Source organism: Emydura macquarii, unplaced genomic scaffold (assembly GCF_026122565.2).
Source record: "Emydura macquarii macquarii isolate MOO-44397 ecotype Brisbane River unplaced genomic scaffold, CSIRO-AGI_Emac_v2 contig_3374, whole genome shotgun sequence".
In the NCBI taxonomy this organism is placed as follows: Eukaryota; Metazoa; Chordata; order Testudines; family Chelidae; genus Emydura; species Emydura macquarii.
Genome location: NW_027133511.1, coordinates 268,088 through 288,696, shown reverse-complemented (window position 1 = coordinate 288,696; position 20,609 = coordinate 268,088). Strand labels below are relative to the sequence as shown.

Genomic DNA, 20,609 nt, shown 5'->3' with positions numbered 1-20,609 from the left:
TTATAAACTCAAGGGCGTCTGTGTGACTAGGATGAACAGACATTATTCACATGCATCGAGAGATTAGTCTTGGGTACCAAGTCTAGATTCTCCTGCATGATCCATCAGTAGGCATATGTATGGTTTTGGTTATGTATGGGATTTTCAAAGGAGTCTGTGATTTGGGCACTTGACTCCCTTCGGCTTTGTCTTCAATGACATAAAGGTGTTTTTTAGAGCAAGGTAATTAACACGTGATAGTTATCTTGCTGTACAAATTGGAGATGAGGCACTTATAGCATTTACTGCAAGATGACTAGCCAAGATCCGCACTATGCTGCTCTCCTGTGGCTGACCTCACCTAGTTTACCTTGTGGGAAACACTTCAAGTGCATTGTCATACTCCAAGTGTGTGTTCTTATAGCGGGATAGCTAACATGTTCCTGTGGTAACTGTACAGTGCCCTTTTTGTTAATAAAGACATGGCCTCAATCTCTTCTCAGAATCCCAGCCTATTTATATAGTAGTCTTTTGCAGATAGATTTCTCAGCATTAACTATTTGATCATCTCTAATATATGTCACTTTCCAAGGGATAGCCATGTTAGTCTGTATACAACAAAAACAACAAGAATCCTGTAGCACCTTAAAGACTAACAAATTTCTGTGGGCATAAGCTTTCGTGGGCTGCAACCCACTTCGTCAGATGCATGAAATGGAAATCACAGATAGGAGGTATATATGTTTGAGGGATCGGAGCAAATCCGGTTGTATCTTAGGTCTTGGCTATATACAATGGATCGTGTAATGTGTCCAGGGTGGAAGCTGGAGGCATGAAGGTATGTATTGTGGTCAGTTGGTTTTCGGTATAGGGTAGTATTAATGTGGCCATCCCTTATCTGTGATTTCCATTTCGTGCATCTGACAAAGTGGGTTGCAGCCCATGAAAGCTTGTGCCAACAGAAATTTGTTAGTCTTTAAGGTGCTATGTGTCACTTTGTGTAAACTACGTTTACTCAGCTCTCAAGAGTTTCACTATCTCATGAGATCCTTCTGTGAAACTCACCCAGGTTGCTCTTCTACCCTGCAAAAGGGTAGTCAGAAGCACAATCTGTGATCTCACTTCTGACAAGGCTTCTAAGGAGATCATGCTCTTAGGTGGTGGTATCTTACAGTTCAGAAAGGGATTGCTCATCATGAGATATATGCTATTTCTAATGTAAGTCCTACAATATTTTTGGGCCCACTGAGGCAGTTTTTCTCCAAAGGTTTTAGCTTTGGAAAAATCTCACCACTCCTCTATCAGTGCATGTGAGGAGAGTCGTGCATGTACAGTGTAATAGCTTTCCATTAACTAAGACTGCTTGTCTCCTTACATTGGCAGCATATAGCCGAAGAGCTCCAGGACCTGCTTCAGTGGCTAATGGGAGTGCCAGCTGGTTTAAAAATGAACCGGGCTTTGGACCAGGTGTTGGGCCGGTTCTTCCTTTACCACATTCACCTATGGATTAGTAAGTGCAGTTGTTTAACCTTTCATCTTGCCTTCTCACTTCTCCCTTCCTAGTGTCTAAGATTGTGCAGTGATGTATGATTAATCAGAATTTGTATTGCAAGGACATACTGATATGTGAATCTTTCTGGTCTGGGAACATGAGCCAAATTTGGATTCATGGAATCCACACAAGGAAATGATGCAAAATAAGTTCAGTGATCAGCTAGTGCTTTCCAGAAAGTAAGAGACATAGTGGAGCTAAGTTATTTGGCAACAATGTGCCCAGAAAAGGTTCAGGTTCCCTTGTAGACTTTTTATCTGCCCTACAAATAGTAGTTTGACCCCGTGGTGGTGGAAATCTTATTTTGGGGTTGAAGTACAGGATCTGTCCTGTAACTGACTTCAATTTAGTTTACAGCACTTCTAACCATCTCTTCCATGCATCCTTCCCCCACTTTGAAATAGAATCTCACTGGTCATAAGAGTATATTTTTATGTGGGAAAATAGCCACATTGAACACTGAATAAACCGTTAATGAATGAAGCAGAGCTCTGTTTTTCTAAGGCTTCACTCTACGTTGATGGTGATCGGAGAAGCTTCATGCCGCTAAAAATGTTACACAGACCATTTTTGTAACAACTCCTTTGTGATGGTTTCTGTTGGAGTAGGAGATTGTGGTGAAAATGTATCAGTAATGGATTAGTATGTTCCTGAAAAATTGATCCTGGAGGATAGATGAATAGAAATCTTGACACCTCTGTAAGTCTTATGTTGAGCAAGATGAACTTGTCTGGACAGGCTGAGCGGGTGTCCATGTGTGTAGGGTGACCAGATAGCAAGTGTGAAAAATCAGGACGGGGTGAAGCGTGATAGGTGCCTATATAAGAAAAAGCCCTGAATATCAGGACTGTCCCTATAAAATTGGAACATCTGGTCACCCTATGTGTGTTTCACTAAAACTGCCACACCTGGGCTGAGAGGATCAGGAAGCAAATGGGTGGTATTTGTCAATCATTGTAAAGAGTGCGGTCTAACAGAACTTGCGGTTTTTACTTTCATGTGATCTTGGTTTTAATCTCTGCAGCAGCATTCTGTGAGGGGTCAGGGGGAGAGAAACTGAGGCCATCAAGAGTTTCATCTGTAAGAGGCTCCAGATAGCAATTAAATATCCTTTGTACAGTGTTACTCTTCCAACTTCCACCAGGCTATATCGATCTGATGTCTCCATTCATTGAGATGATCCTCTGGTATGTTGGCCTGTCAGCCTGTCTGGGCCTAACTGTGGCGCTTTCCATCCTCTCTGACATCATTGCACTCCTGACCTTCCATATCTACTGCTTCTATGTCTATGGAGCCAGGTGGGTGTATTTTACCAGTTTGTTTCTCAGGTATATCTGGTCCAAACATCATATTGGGCCTAGTTGATCCCTGGTGTGGCCCCATTGATTTAATAGGTGTAAACCAGAAATGAATTTGGCCAATTATGTTATGTCCAAATGATTGAGTCTCAGCATTGAGCTATACAAGCATCCCAAGTGTCTTACATCTAAGTGTCTTCTCCCTTTCAACAGTGGCAGCTAGAAAAGTAAAAGTATGCTGAGAAGTGGAATGAGAGACATCAGTTAGTCCAGGAGTCCTAGATTTGAGGGGATAACTTGTCTTTAAGACTGCTCAAGAAGTGACCTCTCTGCTACAGTTGCCAAGCCTCCATGCTTGTCCTGGAGTCTCCAGGAATTAAAGATTAAACTTTAATTAAAGATTATGTCATGTGATGAAATCTCCAGGAATACATCCAACCAAATCTGGCAACCCTTTGCATCCATATGGAGTATCCTGTCTAGATTTTCAACTGCAACACTCAGGTTGCCCGATTTTGTGATTAAATTGGTGCTGTATTACTCCCTCTGCCCCACTAGAGGGCTATGTGCACTTTACAGTCCCAGGAAAATGAGTGCAAATTGAGAAGGCCAAGGATATGTGTGTAAATGGCTGAAGCTCATTCTGCCTTTCGTGTCCCATTCTGTACTAAGTATGTCAGAGCTATTCTTGCAATAAGAATTCAAAATCCAGTGTATTCTGCTGATGATCTACATTAACACGGGTGCATCCTCTAAATCACAAACTGTGATAGAGAATAGCAGCCTTTATAGAAGAGACAAAACAGCTGAGGGGATAAATAGGGAAGTGTCTGCCTAATAAGTATAGAGATAGCATTCTCCCAGCAAGGGTGGTGGAGAGGTTAGAGGGCAGAAGGAATTTCAGAGGAGGCTGCCCAGGTAGACTGGGACTGGTTAAAGGTCTAGAGCTGTCTAATTTAGGAATCATACTGTATTAATTAGAGGATTTAGGACTAATAGCAATAGTGCCTATCAGGAAACTCATCCACAGAGTTCTTTTACTGGAAGTCCCTCCTCCTGGCTGTAGAAAGGGCATGAGGGGCTCTGCTTCTCTTAGGGAGGAAGCTGGGTGGGCGGGGGCGAAGACGGCAGAAGCTCCTTCCATGCCAATCACTTTTGTCTTGTGGGCTTTGGAGTGCCAGTCTGCAGGGTTCATGTGTCCTTGTTAGAAGTATAGCTATGCAAGACAATTCATCTTGAGGCCTTCAGCAAGCTCACTCAGCTCTGGAGAATGACTCCTGGTGGGGAGGGAGAACCAGGCAGTGAGCTCAAATAATAAAATAATAATAAATAATAATAGTAATAATAACAAATAATAAATAATAACAAATATTAAACCTACCACAAAATCCTGGATTTTGAGTAACTGGGAGGAGAATTTCTGTAGTAAAAGAATGCTGTTTAAGTAGCAGATTCACTGGCCAAGAAGATATGGAGTTCTTGGGGGTCTGTTTCCAAGGTAGCCACATAGTGAATAAATGACACCAAGTGTACATATACAAATAGACATAACAGATATGGCAGGTGCAATATCAGACAGGCAGGTCACTGATATTTGACATTAGGTCATTGATTGCTTCGGACTGGGAATGAGGGTGAGTCAGAGGAATATGGATGTAGGTGCACAAAAATTGAGTTGTCCTGGGAACACTCTAGCCTATGGATTACTGTACTGTTCTGAGCTTCACCAGACCCTTAGTAGCATTACGCCAGTTGCTTTATGCTCCTTTCAACTGGTTTCCTTTATTTTATAAGTTTCCTCACTGCCACTTTCACAATAGTGGTTTAGGGTTTAAACTGATTATATATTTTAATTGCACTCTTAAAACTATGTTAAAAGAACATTAGGTTTGCACTAAAAAGTTAGAAAATGCCAGAATTAAAGTTGTCAGTGGAATCTTTAATTTGGCCACCTTGTGCATGTGCATTAGGATGAAGTATTTAAATAATAATAATAATAAATTAGTAATACCTACCTCTTATATAGTGCTTTTAATCAGGAGATATTAGTAGATTGCACTTCACAATCTTTAATGTATTTATCCTCACAACACCCCTGTGATGTAAGGAACTAGAATTATCTCCATTGTACAGATGTAAACTGAGGCACAGGAATGCTAAGGGTCTTGCTCAAGGTCATCCAGGAAGTCTGTGGCAGAGCAGGAAATTTAAATCCAGGTCTCCCAAATCCTAAGCTAAGTGCCCTAACCACTATTTTTTCCCTGCCTCACTCAGGGCACAGGCTTGCCCCTGCTCACTGAATGAGCAGCTATTCAATATTTTGTTTTATCTCACTGATTAATGTGTTTTGTCTCCTTGAACTTGTGAGACTTCAGTAGGTTAATATCCAGCCCCTGCTGAATGGAGAGTGTGAGTGCCGTAATGGCAATTGCTTTGTGGTGTAGCTGGGGATCTCTTGGTTCTAATTTGTGGTATTCCTCCCTTTTGCATAGGCTCTACTGCCTGAAGATCTATGGCTTGTCATCTCTGTGGCGCCTGTTCCGTGGAAAGAAGTGGAATGTCCTGAGACAGCGGGTGGATTCCTGCTCCTATGACTTGGATCAGGTAGTGACAGAGTATCTAGGATGTGCTTCAGTACATTCTGGCCACAAAGTCCTGCAGAATGGCCTGATCATATGTCATTTCATATTGGAGTACAGACCACCAACTGCTCCATTATATCCAAATTGAGACAGGTCTTGGCAAGTTGTCTACATGGCTCCTCGAGCCAATTCTTGGGTACATCTGCTGTACCCCAGGTCCATCATTCCTCCTCGTATTCCAGGGTACTAATCCTGTGAGGAGCTGAGCAGCCCTAGCGATTTCAGTGAGAGTTGAAGATGCTCATCACCTCTCAGGGTAAGGGTAGGGGAGTGGATATGTGGGAGGGAGGCAATTTAAATAATATACCAAATAATTATAGTGGTGCCCAGCAGTGTTGCCATAGTAACATGCTTCTTAGTGTTTCTAGTAAAATACCCTATTTAATTCACATTGGGTTGGCACTTGGCCCACGCATTTTCACCAGGATGTAGAAAACATTTTTCTGAAATAGAGTCAATCTACATTTTTTTAATTCTAAAATGCATTGGAAACAACATGAGAGTTGGTCAGAGCCTGTCTGCTCTGGCCAGATTTAAAAAGAATCATTTAAATAGCCCTGAGTATAAAAATCTTCTTGGCAGACTTTTTTATATTTTCACTTGCCTTGAATTTGAGAATTGCAGGTACAGTGATAAATAGACTGAGAGGGTGGCTAGCTCCATTGCAGCTTCTGATCTTGCCTTTGTAATCTCTGCTGAAGTGCTATTTGGTAACTTCTGGGAGCAGTGCATCTCAGTGAATTGCAACAGATAATCTCAAGCCTCTTACACAATACTAGAAGAGCTATTTTTTTCTCTTTTCCCTATTGATAGGCAAGTCAGAACATCCGTGTCGGAAAGGCTGCCTATGTTGGGGCAGGGTTCTAGCCCATTTTATACTGTTGATAATGGGTCTGGCACTAGAAACTTCATCCTGCTGACATTGAAGCCAGTGGGAATTTTGTCAGTGGCTTCTGTGGGAACAGGCTTTCAAAGCATAGACGTGAAAAGAGTTTCTGAGATGCTAATACATGATGATTTTGCTAAGAAAAGGCGGTGGGGTGAGAGAGGACCCTTTATTTAGGGAAAAACAAATGTGAAATACAAGTTGGCTAGGAGTGAGTTATGGTGTATTTCTGGTTATGGGCTCAAGTCCATGATGATGTTCTGCCTTTAGGGAAGGACTCTCTGGAGGTATCAGTGTGTCATGGCCATGTTCTCTTTCTGAAGAAATGATAATTATTAGTTTCCTGTATCCTCTCTGTTATGGAAAATGGAATCTAAAGCTAAAGAGCCATGTTGGAGCTATGCTGATTTATGCCAGATGAGGATCTGGCTCAAAATTTTGTATTTAAAAAGAAATAGAAGCATTGAGTCATCTGCAATGGAGTCAAAGCTGTCAGGACCTGGTGTGTCCTATCCTTGCAGCACAGAGGGCCATAAGAGGGAGCCTTATTTAAAAAAAAAAAGGGGGGGGGGGAGGGGCATTTATTGAAGTGGGGATCACGAAGTATTCAGAGTAATAAAGTATTACTCACCAACCAGGTAAGCTCAGAAGCAGTGTCAGGAGCGGAAGGGGGGTTGAGAATATTCAACATGCCTAGAGTCTAACCACTTAATACTGTCTAAATGTCTTGTGCCGGTACCCTGCTAACATTGGTTTATTGTGTCTTTTTTCCTCCAGTTATTTATTGGCACTTTGTTATTTACAATCCTGCTTTTTCTTCTGCCCACGACTGCACTGTATTACTTGGTGTTTACCCTGGTAAGATGACCTTTAGAGATGATCACATCTCATCTATATATGTGAATAAAATATGAAAATGATTCCTAGTCATTTTCCCCCAGCCACATACAAATATCATATTCCTGTGACTGTCCCAGGAATGGTTCTTGCACAGAGGCAATGTGGACCAAACATGGAATTCAGGATCCATGCTTGTGTTTTTCTGAAGGGAATTCCCAGAAAATCAAAGTCATCAGGACAAACTGCTCCACTGTCTTTCCCCTGGAGCCATGTTTAATTTTTCCCTCCCATTTCCTGGGGTGGCTGCACCTCTGGTTTGACCCAGAACTTTCCATCTGGAAATTAACCTTTTCCATTAAAATCTACTTGGCAAGACTTTGGGAAGGGAATTGGACTCTGTCCAATCTGACCAGTCCTATTTGAGGCATGGATGCACATTTTTCCACGAAAGGCTGTAACCTTCGCATAGTTTTAGCCTCTCCTTTGAAAGGGAGAAGGGTAAAAATAGCATAGGATTCAAATGAGTGTGACAGAAAAAATGATAGATGGTGTGACAAAAGGAGGAGCTCAAATGAGCAATCGCAAGGGGCTATGTGAGGATATGAAGCAGAGAACTCATTTCTAACCAGTATGCTCCTGCTTAAATGCTCTATAAATGGATTCTTCAGTCAGAAGCAAGCTATTTCTAGTCACTGCAGGAGAGATAAGGGTTTGTACCTATTTATCAGCAGCTACTAGACAGAATGATGGATGCTATTGGAAACAGAAGCCTGAACTCTCCACATTGGCCTTTAATATGCCAGCCCATTATCTGAAAGTAGAGTATACCACATGCTTTTGCCACTAGTACCAAGGCTACTGTTACAGACAGGGCAAGATTTTCAAGGAGCCCAATTCTGATAGGCTGGGTGCTTAGCACTTTCTGGAAATCTGACTCGTCGAAGATGCTTAGTGGTGAGCACCCAAAACTGGAAGCCCCCAAAATCACTTGTCCCATCTGATATTGTTAGCCCAACTGCTTTCCTCAGTTCTGCCTGTTTACATAACTGTTTCTTTTTAGCTCCGTCTGCTGGTGGTGATTGTGCAGGGCCTGATCCATCTGCTAGTGGACCTCATTGACTCTCTGCCCTTTTATTCGGTCATCCTTCGGCTCTGCAGATCCTACAGACTCGCAGGTTGGTCCTACACCAGCGCATTGGCCAAAGCACAGGCTTTTGCATTCACAGTGGTATTGTCAGTGGGCTTGATCTAATGCACAGGTAGCTTATTGCACTGAAAGATGCAAGGTGCCTGAAAAGTAGTCAGGTTCCGAATGCAAAAGCCAGGCAATTGTCAATACTATTAATTGTCCTGAGAAGCCTGATGATAAAGTCAGTGGAAATGAATGTAATACTAAAGCTGAGTCATAGGCAGCATTACAAAGAACATTGAAACAAAAAGTGCTATTCTATCGGACAGCTTTTAAACCAGTTCAGCCTATTTATGGCAGTTTCGATGTATGAATAGGCCAACTGGGTCAGGTAAACAGGGACTGGTCCAAACCTCAAATCCTCTGGTATTCAAATAAGTTGTTAACTTGTGCATTTCTCTCTGATTTTCACCCCTCCCTATGTTGCTGGGAACCAAGGTTTAGATATACCCCCAGAGAATCTGCTCTTCAGAAGGGCTAGATCCTCAACTGATGTAAATTGGAATAGTTGCATAGACTTCTATGGAGCTGTGCTTATTTTCACTAGCTAAGGATCTGACCTGTGGTTTCTAGCTTAATTTCAGAGCCAAAGACCTCTGGGTAAGTTTCAGATAAGCAGCCACTTTTTTTTTAGGTTAACCTGTTGTCATTTCAAAGTTACTTTCTGCCAGGCTGCTGTTTGACAGCCATTTTTGGGACCTGGCTAAAGGGTAACACTGAAATGGGGTATAGATATAGCTCAGCCAACTTAAATCAAGCAGGCTACACCACGAACCCCAAGCAAATTTAAGAATATGAAGCACAGAATTCTAAAAAAAAGAAACCGTGCGAAGAGCTTGATCATCACCAAACTAAGGCTGGTCATCGAATGGAAAGGAAGCCCAAGGCTGATGATAGTGGCCTTGTCTACTGCAAGGATGCCAGACTCAGGTTTGGCAGCAAAAAGTCATGGAATGCTACGGACTATGCTGCTTTTCAGTGCCTGCTGTCAGTAGGTCTCCATGTATTGACTTGCAAGAACTTCTTGACCTGTTCGGAGCTGTCTTTGTGGGACAATGAATACAGCTGAAGAAAGTTGTCCAGCAAACAAGTGATTATTTAGAAGGAAATGTTACTATTGATAACTAATAAATAAAAACTCCACTATGATGGCATCCTGCCTTCGAGAAGAAGGAAAATGAAAATATATTAGGACCCCTGTGCAGGAGGGACATAATGGGAGGTCATCTTTTAGGGTTTCTATGGTCTGTGAACAGAACAGGACAGCCCAGCACAGGAACATCTTATCTGACAGGTGTGGGGAAAGAAAGGATCAGATCAGAATTCAAAGAAGAGAGAGCTCTTCAAGAGCCACACAACATTCCTTTATTTCCCTGCTGCTTGGTTTGTGTCACCAATTACAGAGTCACGTCCCAATGGTACTGCTTTTTTGCATATATTACTGATCAGTTGGTCATCAAGGAACAAACCATCCCGATGTGAAGAAAGAATAGGAAATATGGTAGGCACCCAGCTTGGCTTAACAAAAGTCTTTGGTGAGCTTAAACACAAAAAAGAAGCTTACAAGAAGTGGAAGCTTGGTCAGATGACTAGGGAGGATTATAAAAATACTGCTCGAACATGCAGGCATGAAATCAGAAAGGCCAAAGCACAATTGGAGTTGCAGCTAGCAAGGAACGTGAAAGGGAACAAGAAGGGTTTTTACAGGTATGTTACCAACAAGAGGAAGATTAGGGAAAGTGTGGACCCCTTACAGAATGGGGGAGGCAACCTAGTGACAGAGGATGTGGAGAAAGCTGAGGTACTCAGTGACTTTTTTGCCTCTGTCTTAACAGACAAGGTCAGCTCCCAGACTACTGCACTGGGCAGCACAGAATGGAGAGGAAGTGAACATCCCTCAGTGCTGAAGGAACAGGTTCAGGACTATTTAGAAAGATTGGACATACACAAGTCCATGGAGCCAGAGGCAGTGCATCTGAGGGTGCTGAGGGAGTTGGCTGATGTGATTTCAGAGCCATTGGTTATTATCTTTGAAAGCTCGTGGCAATTGGCGGAGGACCCTGATGATTGGAAAAAGGCAAATATAGTGCCCATCTTCAAGAAAGGGAAGAAAGAAGATCCAGGGAACTACAGACTGGTCAGCCTCACTACAATCCCTGGAAAAATCATGGAGCAGGTCCTCAAGGAATCCATTTTAAGGCACTTGGAAGAGAGGAAGGTGATCAGGAACAGTCAACATGGATTCACCAAGGGCAAGTCATGCCTGACCAACCTGATTGCTTTCTATGAAAAGGTGACTGGCTTTGTGGATGTGGGGAAAGTGGTGGACGTGATATACCTTGACTTTAGCAAAGTTTTGATACACTGTACCACAGTATTCTTATCAGCAAGTTAGAGAAGTATAGGTTGGATGAATGGACTATAAAATGGATAGAGAGCTAGCTAGATCATCGGGCTCAACGGGTAGTGATCAATGGCTCCATGTCCAGCTGGCAACCAGTCACAAGCAGAGTGCCCCAGGGATCGGTCCTGGGGCTGGTTTCGTTCAACATCTTCATTAATGAAATGGAGGATGGGGTAGATTGCACCCTCAGCAAGTTTGCAGATGACACTAAGCTAAGGGGAGTGGTAGATACCCTGGAAGGTAGGGATAGGATACAGAGGGACTTAGACAAATTGGAGGATGGGGCCAAAAGAAATCTGATGAGGTTCAATAAAGACAAGTGCAGAGTCCTCCACTTAGGATGGAAGAATCCCATACACAGCTACAGACTGGGGACCGATGAGCTAGGCAGCAGTTCTGCAGAAAAGGACCTGGGGGTTACAGTGGATAAGAAACTGGATATGAGTCAGCAGTGTGCCCTGATTGCCAAGAAGGCTAATAGCATATTGGGCTGCATTAGTAGGAGCATTGCTAGCAGATCGAGGGAAGTAATTATTCCCCTCTATTTGGCATTGGTGAGGCCGCATTTGGAGTATTGTATCCAGTTTTGGGCCCCCCACTACAAAAAGGATGTGGACAAGTTGGAAAGAGACCAGCGGAGGGCAACAAAAATGATTAGGGGGCTGGAGCACAAAACTTATGAGGAGAGACTGAGGGAACTGGGCTTGTTTAGTCTGCAAAAGAGAAGAATGAGGGGGGATTTAATAGCAGCCTTTAACTGCCTGAAAGGGGATTCCAGGGCGGATGGAGCTAGGCTGTTCTCAGTGGTGGCAGATGACAGAACAAGGAGCAATGGTCTCACGTTGCAGTGGGGAAGATCTAGGTTGGATATTAGGAAAAAGTTTTTCAGTAGGAGGGTGGTGAAATACTGGAATGGGTTATGTAGGGAGGTGGTGGATGTGTGCCGTCCCTTGTCCAGGGTAGCCACCTTAAAATGCCAAGGTCAGGGCAGGCTGCAAACGGAGAGCAGATTCTCCCAGCACTGGTGGGATGGCACTGAAGCCAGACTTCCTAACCAGCCACAAACTGCGCTTCTGAATTCCCACAGAAGCCAGTATACATATACACACAGCCCCCTTTACTGCATTTCAGATTCTGGCTCCCAGTTAGCCACTAGGTCCAGTAAAGAGACCAGTTATTTAAACTCTATGCTCTTTACTAAAAAGGCTCCCTCTGACCCCAAAGGGTCAGCCACAATACCAGATCAATTTAAGTTTGGATCTTACCCCACATATCACGCTGCCAGCCAATCGTTTAGTAACTAAACTAAAGGTTTATTGCAAAAAGAAAGAAAGAAACTGTAAGAGAAATGTTAAGGGGTCATAGCAAATCAGATACATACAAATGATTGAAAGTCCATATACATCAAGTTTCTGGGAGAATTGTGGAGTTTGCAGGCTTGTACAGTTCCTCTGGCATACATCCAGTATCAGTACATCCTTTGGTTCAGTTGCAAGTGAATTGATCCAGAGGCAGGATCTGTAGCTGAACAGGAACAAAGACAAAATTGTTTCCCTGGCCACCGCTTTATATATCCCCTGGCCTTGGCCATGTTGTTTGTGGAATTTTACAGGGACTAAAATGGAGTCCAGAGTCACATGGGTCAGTCCTGGTGCCTCATCAGGTATGCCTTTAGTTTTTTCCTGGGCCCCTTGCATCTGTGAAGGTTTTGATGGGCCATCAAGCAGGCTATTGTTTTGCATCCATCCTGTCTGAGTCGTTACCCAGACAGCACAATTTGAAATACAGATATATCAAATATATCTATAACTTCCATTTCGCCTATCACACATGAACATAAGTATTATCATCTTACTTAGCATATTACAACCTTTCTAACAGTACCTGACATGGCATATCTCACATGAATTATTATGATTTTGACATATTGATGTTAAACCATATGTTAAACACCCCCCAGTTTAACCAGCATGACAGTGGAATCTCCACCTTTAGAGGTTTTTAAGCTGCTGCTTGACAAAGCCCTGGCTGGGATGATTTAGCTGAGGTTAGTCCTGTTTTGAGCAGGGGGTTGGACTAGATGACCTCCTGAGGTCCCTTCCAACTCTAATATTCTATGATTCTAAGGTTGTTTCAACATTTTGAATGTGTCACTTTAGTATCATCAAGGGTATAGTGCAGAGTTTAACTGCAGCTCAGTTCAGTCCTGGCATCTGACCTCTGCTCTCCTTGACTCAGACTCCGAATTGACAAAACTCTTGTATTCATGTCACCTAAACAAGTGTAGATGGGTAGTGATCCATCCATATAGATCTTACTCCTACACACCTAAAGTGATAGGTTTTTATAAAACCTTTGGGAAATCTATCAAAACTGTAATCCTCCAACCAAGAGAGCTGTTTGCCCAGCACTGGCAAAAGAGAGACAGATTGAAACAAGTTATCCCGGGTTGGGATGGATATGCTGCCCTCTGGGTCAGAGCAGTTTTTCTTTTGAAGGTAGCACTGTGTAGTGAGTGAGGCACTGCACTGCGAGTCCAGGAAACTGGGTTCTGTTTCGGGTTCGGCCAGTAACCTCCTCTGTGACCTTAGGCAAGTCACTTCATGGTCCAGCCTGGCCTCCAGGCAGGAGAAACACACTTGTTCTTGTCCTGCTGTGCCTGTCTGCAGCATTTGATACTATTTGATCATTCCTGTATCATTTCAGTTAAGTTGCAGGCATGAAAAGAAGTGGCCTGAAATGGCTCAGATACTTCCTCTTAGATTGAATGCAGGAAATCACTATGAGGAACTGTTCTTCCTTCTTCTCCAGAGCCCTCATCTACTTAGACACACAAAGCTCAATCTCTCGGTATTATTCACCATCTATTTTAAGCCACTGGGAGCCATTGTTGCAACATGGGCTGAAGTGCCACCAGTATGCAGATGGCTCCCAGTTCTACATCTCCTTTATGTCAAATGTAAACAGTATAATTTCCCAGCTTTCTTCAATGACTGACCAGAATAAACACCTGGATGACAAGCTGCTGGCTAGAGCTGAACCCAGACAAGACTGAGGTGATGCTGGATTGCAGAGGGAAGAGCTTCAAAGATCTTGTCTCCTCTGTAGCACTGTGCACTGTCAAGGGAATCTGCCCTCAAATTTCTTAAGTCCACAGCTTTGGGGTTCTTTGGATTCCATGGTGCTGTTGAATGTCTAAACAGTTATGGTAGCAAAAAATATGCACTCCCATCTGTGTCTGGCCAGAAGAGTGCGCCCCATCCTATTGGATAGCGACCTGCCCATGGCGTTTCATTCATTGACCTCCAGGCTTGATTACAGCAACTCATTACATTGGGGAATGGAGCCACATGCTACAAAATGTGGAAGTCTGTCTACTTAGCAACACAGATCACCAGAACACATCACTCTGGTGCTTTGCTTTACGCTAGTTGCCCAATTAATCCAGAATCCAGTTCAAGGTCTTGGTCCTGATGTTCAAAGCACCCCATGGGATTGGCTGTAGCTACGTGAGAAATACCTCTCTCTCCATCGCTGTGACCTTCCATGAGGTTTACGTTCCACTGGGACAGTGAAACTGTCATCCAGTAGGGGAGCCTCATGTGGCGGGTGAATTCCCTATTCTAAGGTCCAGTTGCTCTGTAAATTTGTACGCAGGAGCTGGACTTTAGACTAGGGAATTCACTCACCAACGTCGAATTTAAATGCTGTACTCGTTTGACTTAGCTTTCACTTAATTTCTACACAAACAAAAACAGAAACAAAGTATAAACTAATCCAGAGATTAATAAAGGGGAGAGATTATTTTTATTTTTAAAAAATTTGGGATGCACTTAGATACTATGGTGCTGGGACCATATAAGTATTTTTATAAATTATTTTATTACTGATTCTGCCACTGACCCTGGGCAAGTCACTTCAGCTCTCTGTGCCTCAGTTTCCTCATCTGTAAAAAGGGATAATAATACAGACCTGTTTTGTAGGGGTGTTCTGGGAATTTATTGTTTTTTGGGAAGTTTTGAGAACTTCCAATGAAAGGCCCCTCTATAAAGTGCAAAGTAGAATCCCTCTTTTAAATGCTACGTTAAGTGTTGTTTATGTAGAATATGTCATATTTGGATCCACCGTCTTCCCTGTTTGACTTTAAGGTACTGTGGGATTTAGTGAGCCCTGGAGGGATTACAGAAGTGAAAGACTGAAGTGGCAGCTGTAGCGGCTAATAGCACATTGAAAATGTATGAATGGCTTCATTGTAATCAATAATCATTGATTGTTTTGAATTTATTCAAATGCCTTTGTGTCATACACCATCACAGGCCTACCCCCGCTTAGTCTGAAAGCGGAAGGGAGACTTATTCATGTACAGTAGAATATGAAAAATGACTAAAGGAAAGTTTTCTGTCCCTCATTTACATGGGATAGGGCATTCCCCTTTTCTGAGAATGCTGGGAGCAAATAGATCACTGCAGTTCCCTTGCCATGATCAGTGCTAGCTGGATGATCCCCAGGTTTGATCTCTTATGTGACTTTTAGGAAATCCCTTTCAACTAATTGAGCCAAGTAGAGAATGGAGATTGTTCTCCTCCATCATGGTTCTTTGCTTGTTTTTCAGCTGGCGTGAAGTTCAGAGTCCTTGAACAGAAGGCTGGAAAACCCCTTCGACTCTTAATGCAGGTAAACCATAAGCTGCTTGGTGCTCACAGTTATGTCCTCTGCTATAGGATTGCCACCAGGACTGTACCTAGGATTCTGACTGCTTTAGAAAGAGTTCTGACAGCTCTCCCAAGACTGGAATTCTAGGGAAAAGCCTCGTCCAAAGTTTCGATGGAGTTCTGGAATATGGAGGTGGGGGAAAGTACATTCACCCCAGTGCAGCAATCTATTTCTCCTAGCTAGTGTGCCTTGCTTTTGTATTTATCTGGTTGGCTTCTAATGAAGCAGCATTCTGTATGTTACAAAATGGAAGTCGAAAACTTGTGAGTAAGATGGTTCATCACTTCTGTATTAGCATTATCTCACTCCCATGGTGTCTGCAGCTGTGCTTTAATAAATGTTGTGCCTTGAGAGAGGCAAAAGAGACTGGCCACCCTCAATCAGAGTGGTGAATAGTTAAGGGGAACCAAAACCCAGTTCTGATAAGAGGGCCTTCCTTTCTAGGTGAGCTGATAAGCATGAGCCACCTAATGCACCAGTCAACTTGGTTCATTGTAGACAGGAAAAGAAAGGGGCCCTTGTTAAATGTTTCATATTAGGGTAGCCCTCTGATGAGCTATGGGGAGGAGTCTCCTCCTTGCTGGTTTTCAAATCTTTACGTTCTCCATGCTCTAAGGAACAGATGTTCAAGGAAGGCTTTTCTGGAAATGGGTTGACAAGTGGCAGCAGATAATTTCTCATTACAAGTGCAGGAGCAATTGTGGGGTTTCCATTTCATGACTCCGGGGAAGACCATCACATTGGGCAGTTGACTTGCTTGCTGTTTGCAGAGCTAGTCTCTTCTTGCTATACAGTCTGCTCAGTAGAATAGCATGAAGCAAGACTTGGACCCCAGTGAGCCAGTTACTTTGCTGCAGCTGAGTTCCACTCATTGCAGTAGAAGGGGGGAGCATTGAGAAATCAGCTACAGGTCATCTATACTTTCACATGGTTCTACCCCCACTCTAGCTCCTGCTCCCATCTCCACATAGGTTAGAGCTGCCTGGAGCTGCTATGATCTGCACCAGTTGGCAACAGTTCTCCAGGTACCATCCACCAAATGGATATAGAAGAGCTATAGCATGTTCTGACCATACTCCCTTCCTGTTTCCTCTGCTGGGGCAGGAGATGGCATAAGAGCCAGCTGCTCTCACTACACTCACCAGGCAAGGAAGATATGGGCAGTTTCTGCTCTCTTGGAGCTACTGGAGAGGTGCAAAGGCAATATGGTGGGGCTGAGGATGTGGCCCCAGTGATTACAGTGGCATGGTGGTGCCTGCTCCAAGGGAAAGGGATCAAGGAATTGGTGAGCACAATAAGATCTTGATCAACAGGCCCATCACAGAAAGGAATCTTCGCAATATCAAGAGAGGTTCAGAAGGGCCTGGCTGAATAGACATCCCTCTGTATCCTGGCCCACCCCCAAAGATCAGCAGTCAGTCAGTAAAGGTGCCTTTTTGCTGCCAGGGAAGGGCAGTAATGCTAGGCAGGCCTGTCTCAGAAACTTTCAGATCAGGATTTGCAGCATGAAAATCTGGAAAACCTATTTTGACAAAGATAAAAATTCACACCGTGCTACCCTGAACTCTCAGTGTAGCAACTCATGATATTTCTGTCCTCAGATTCCATGATAGGCTTGCCTCATGTCACCTCCCTATTATCCCCATGTGCCTCATTACCCTGCGGAGCGATGCTTTTCCAAACAGTGCCTGGGGGGAGGAAGTTTGTGTGTGTGTATAATTGTGTGCGCACTTACAAAATATAAGACCTGGATGATTGATGATTCTCCCTGTGTCTGGGCACTAAGCTGATCTAGGTGGCAGCAGATCAGAAACCTATGACAATGTCATGATAGAATAAAAGCAATTTTTGAGACTGATTTAAATTGGGCCATCACTGCAGCTGCTTTATGGTGGTGCATACTTCCCTTGGGGTTCAGCAAACTATTGGTTTTATATTTTTATAAAAAGTTCAATGTCATCAGATCGTAGAATCCAAATACAAGTATCCTGGTGATGGCAGGAAGATATTTTCATTCCACATGCTGTTTGATTCACTCCAAAAAGCACTATGCAACTTAGTATTTACACTGGGTTTTAAAATAATGTCTTTGTAAACATATACAAAAAATACTCCTAGCTACTAGCTATTGGCTTAACTGATTTTCATGCAGCCAAGTTTTATAAAAGGGGACCCTGAGGAGTTGACTCCTTTACATCTTTGATCCCTCTCTGCACGTTCACCCAGAAATTTCCTCCTACACACAGCCTACTTGGAAAGGGTTAAGCGAAAGAGGAAGGGAAAAGGGAACAATTCCATTATGAAACAAATGAGGTATATTTTATCAGTTTATATAGCCTTAAACTACAGAGATTTCATAAAAGAAACTCACGACAGCAACTTCCCTAACAAAACTGGTGTTTTTTATTTTAAAACATTACAGTAAGACACTATTATACTGTGCTGGGTTGAAGGCCATTTCTTATCTCTCAGCAGGTGAAATTCACCTCTAGCCCACCAGTCCTCCACAAAGATGTAAATTTCAACTAAATGAGCATAGGAATGTTGTGTCCAAACAGTCAGTGGCCACCAAGTGAATGCACAAGATGGCTCACTTCCATAGCAACAATCCCTTGTCTCCCCAAAATGAATCTGTTTCCATCTAAGATTTAACAGTGTGGATGGAGCTGGGTGAATAGCCAGTAACAAAGGTATTCAAATTTTGCTTCTTTTTCTTTTGACAGATTCCCTGTCACCCCTGTCTTGAACAGATTGCATCTATTGAGAATTACTCTCCAATAACTTCAGTGATTAATTATTGGTCTGTAGATTGTTGAAAGTATTTGAAATTTGAGTTGCGTTAGTTTGGTTGGACACACAAATCATTTCATATGATTCTGTTTCTTGATTGGATGAGCTACAAAAACTCGTCTAGACAAATTCAAACCTAGCTTCCTGTGAATCTGCTCAGTATCCATTTAACATTCTTTTTCCATTATCATTTCTGCTAGTAATCTCATTCACTAGGCTATTGGTACAAAGCAAATACAAGGATGTGAACCGAACTGAAGAGAATTCATTTGAAAATGTTACTGACTAGTCATGTGAAGTGTTCTGTGGCATGCATCCATTCTAATCAGACTTGATGCTGTAAGGGGTGGAATAGGTGCTGAGTTTAGCATGTGTGCTTACATGCATTGCTGGATCCAGGCCAGAGTGCTCAGCCTTTGCAGGATTGAACCAATAATTAATTAATCTTACTGGTATATTCTACAGAAGAGCTGCAAAAAATGTGTTCCCAAAAGATTTATCCTATTGAATGTCATATAGAGTCCTGCCTTTACCCAACCATTGCAGCCAAGTCAGTGGACGTGGTTACAATACAGTTCCATTTTGTCAGGTTGATGAAACCTTAGCAGTGCTCTAAAACCATGCTTATGTCTTGGGTTGTGCCTCTGTTTCCCTCCCTGTAACGTGAGGGTAATCCTTTCCCACAGAGAGGTTGGGAGGCTAAATTCATTCATGTGTGTAAAGCACTTTTGAGATCCTCAGATGCTATAGAAGAACAAAGAATTATTAAATAGCCAGCAAACTCTTTTAATTCATTAGTGTACAGCAGTATAGCTGGGAGATTCATGTTATGGTTCAAAGGCAGAAAAATTGCCCCCACCCTCCTCAGTTGTCCACAGTTCACCCCATGACTAGTTTTCATTGCTATTGTCCCTCTTCCTTCTCTACTTCCAGATAAACCCTCTGTCATATGGCAGCGTGGTGCAGACCTACAGGCTCCCAACCTATGCTTGTTACCCTAAGGATTCCTGGAGTTCTCTGTGCAAGAAGCTGTTTGTTGGAGAACTGATCTACCCTTGGAAGCATAAAGGGGAGAAGCAGGACTAAAGGGAAGCGAACCAGCCAGCCTTGAAAGAATGAGCCAAAAAAAAAAAACCATTTAAACCCGCTCGCTGCTCTCAGGTCAAAGAAAGCCTGAACCCAGCAGCTGTCGACTGGGGCAATGCTGTCAAATCCTCTGCTGAGACTTTGGTAATGTGCGAGAAGGGCTTGTGTTTTAAAAGGGAGTGTTTTTATATGATCTTCTTCAACTTTCCCCTTCTGACATGGCCCCATTGAGCTGATTTGGTTTCCATCCAAGCTGTTCTCTGTTAATGAAGTGTTACTCTACCCTAGATTACACTGTTCCGGCCTGACAGCACCAGGGCCAAAGATTTAACCCTTCAGTGCCTGTCTGCAGCAGCATACCTCGTCCAAGCTGTAGTTCCTGGTCATCCGTTAGTCTTTCCATGAAAGTTTATAGGGCCATATTAAAGCAGCTTGGCTTCTGAGGGTGATTAAAGCCAACAGGCTGAGGTGGATTATTACATCCAGGTATTCTGGACCTTTCATATTCATGCATTCAAGCCAATTCATCAAATGCATGCTCCCAGCCTGGAGGGTCAGCTTTGAGTCACAGGCTGGAAGCGGTACTGGTATGTAGCCCATTGTTTTGCCCCATTGCTTTTTTTTTTTTTTTTTTTTTGGGGGGGGGGGGGGAATAGAATTGGCTTTTTCCCACTGCAGCACCACAGCAAAATGTAGCCTGGAGACTAGAAAACACACTCTGCTCTGGGACCATGCCTACCCACCATTCACAGAAGGATCTGACAGGCAGGGTTTCGCCACAAAAAAATCATCTTTTTCCTAAGTGACTAGTGACGTTGGGTGTGTCTGTTTCTCAGTGCCCAATCTGAGGCCCTTTAAAGGGGCCTGGTTTTTGCACAGTCCAGACCTTTTAACATCTCTCAAATTAGGCATCTAAAACTAGTAGTCGCTTTTGAAAATGTAGGCCCCATTTCTTAAGAATACTTTTCTTGCTTAAGGTACTAACCTGCAGATCACAGTGCAAACAGTGATCTCTTTCTCTGTCAGCGTTTAAGTACATGCACATTTTTGGTGTCTATTCCCCTTTCAAAGTGTTCCTCCTATTAACCCTAATGTGAAATACATTCATGTGTTGTCCAGGGAATAGATTCTTTAGGGTATACATACCCATGTATGTTTCTGAAGTTTGAAGTAGAGACTATATACAGATACATAAGTACACTATGCCTGGGTGTACAACCATCACTTCCC

At 43.0% G+C, this 20,609-nt stretch overlaps 1 protein-coding gene across 3 annotated transcripts in view; it reads left to right on the top strand.

The window, feature by feature from the left end:
• The window catches only part of PIGQ (phosphatidylinositol glycan anchor biosynthesis class Q), a 45,026-nt gene extending 25,050 nt beyond the window's left edge, over window positions 1–19,976 (top strand). For all 3 annotated transcript variants that reach the window (XM_067534061.1, XM_067534059.1, XM_067534060.1), the window contains exons 5-11: window positions 1,363–1,489; window positions 2,676–2,829; window positions 5,322–5,433; window positions 7,135–7,215; window positions 8,258–8,372; window positions 15,403–15,464; window positions 19,227–19,976. In XM_067534061.1, coding sequence (XP_067390162.1) covers window positions 1,363–1,489; window positions 2,676–2,829; window positions 5,322–5,433; window positions 7,135–7,215; window positions 8,258–8,372; window positions 15,403–15,464; window positions 19,227–19,379 — 804 coding nt within the window. In that variant the 3' untranslated portion in view covers window positions 19,380–19,976. The remainder of the gene's footprint in view (window positions 1–1,362; window positions 1,490–2,675; window positions 2,830–5,321; window positions 5,434–7,134; window positions 7,216–8,257; window positions 8,373–15,402; window positions 15,465–19,226) is intronic.
• Window positions 19,977–20,609: the final 633 nt, after the last annotated feature.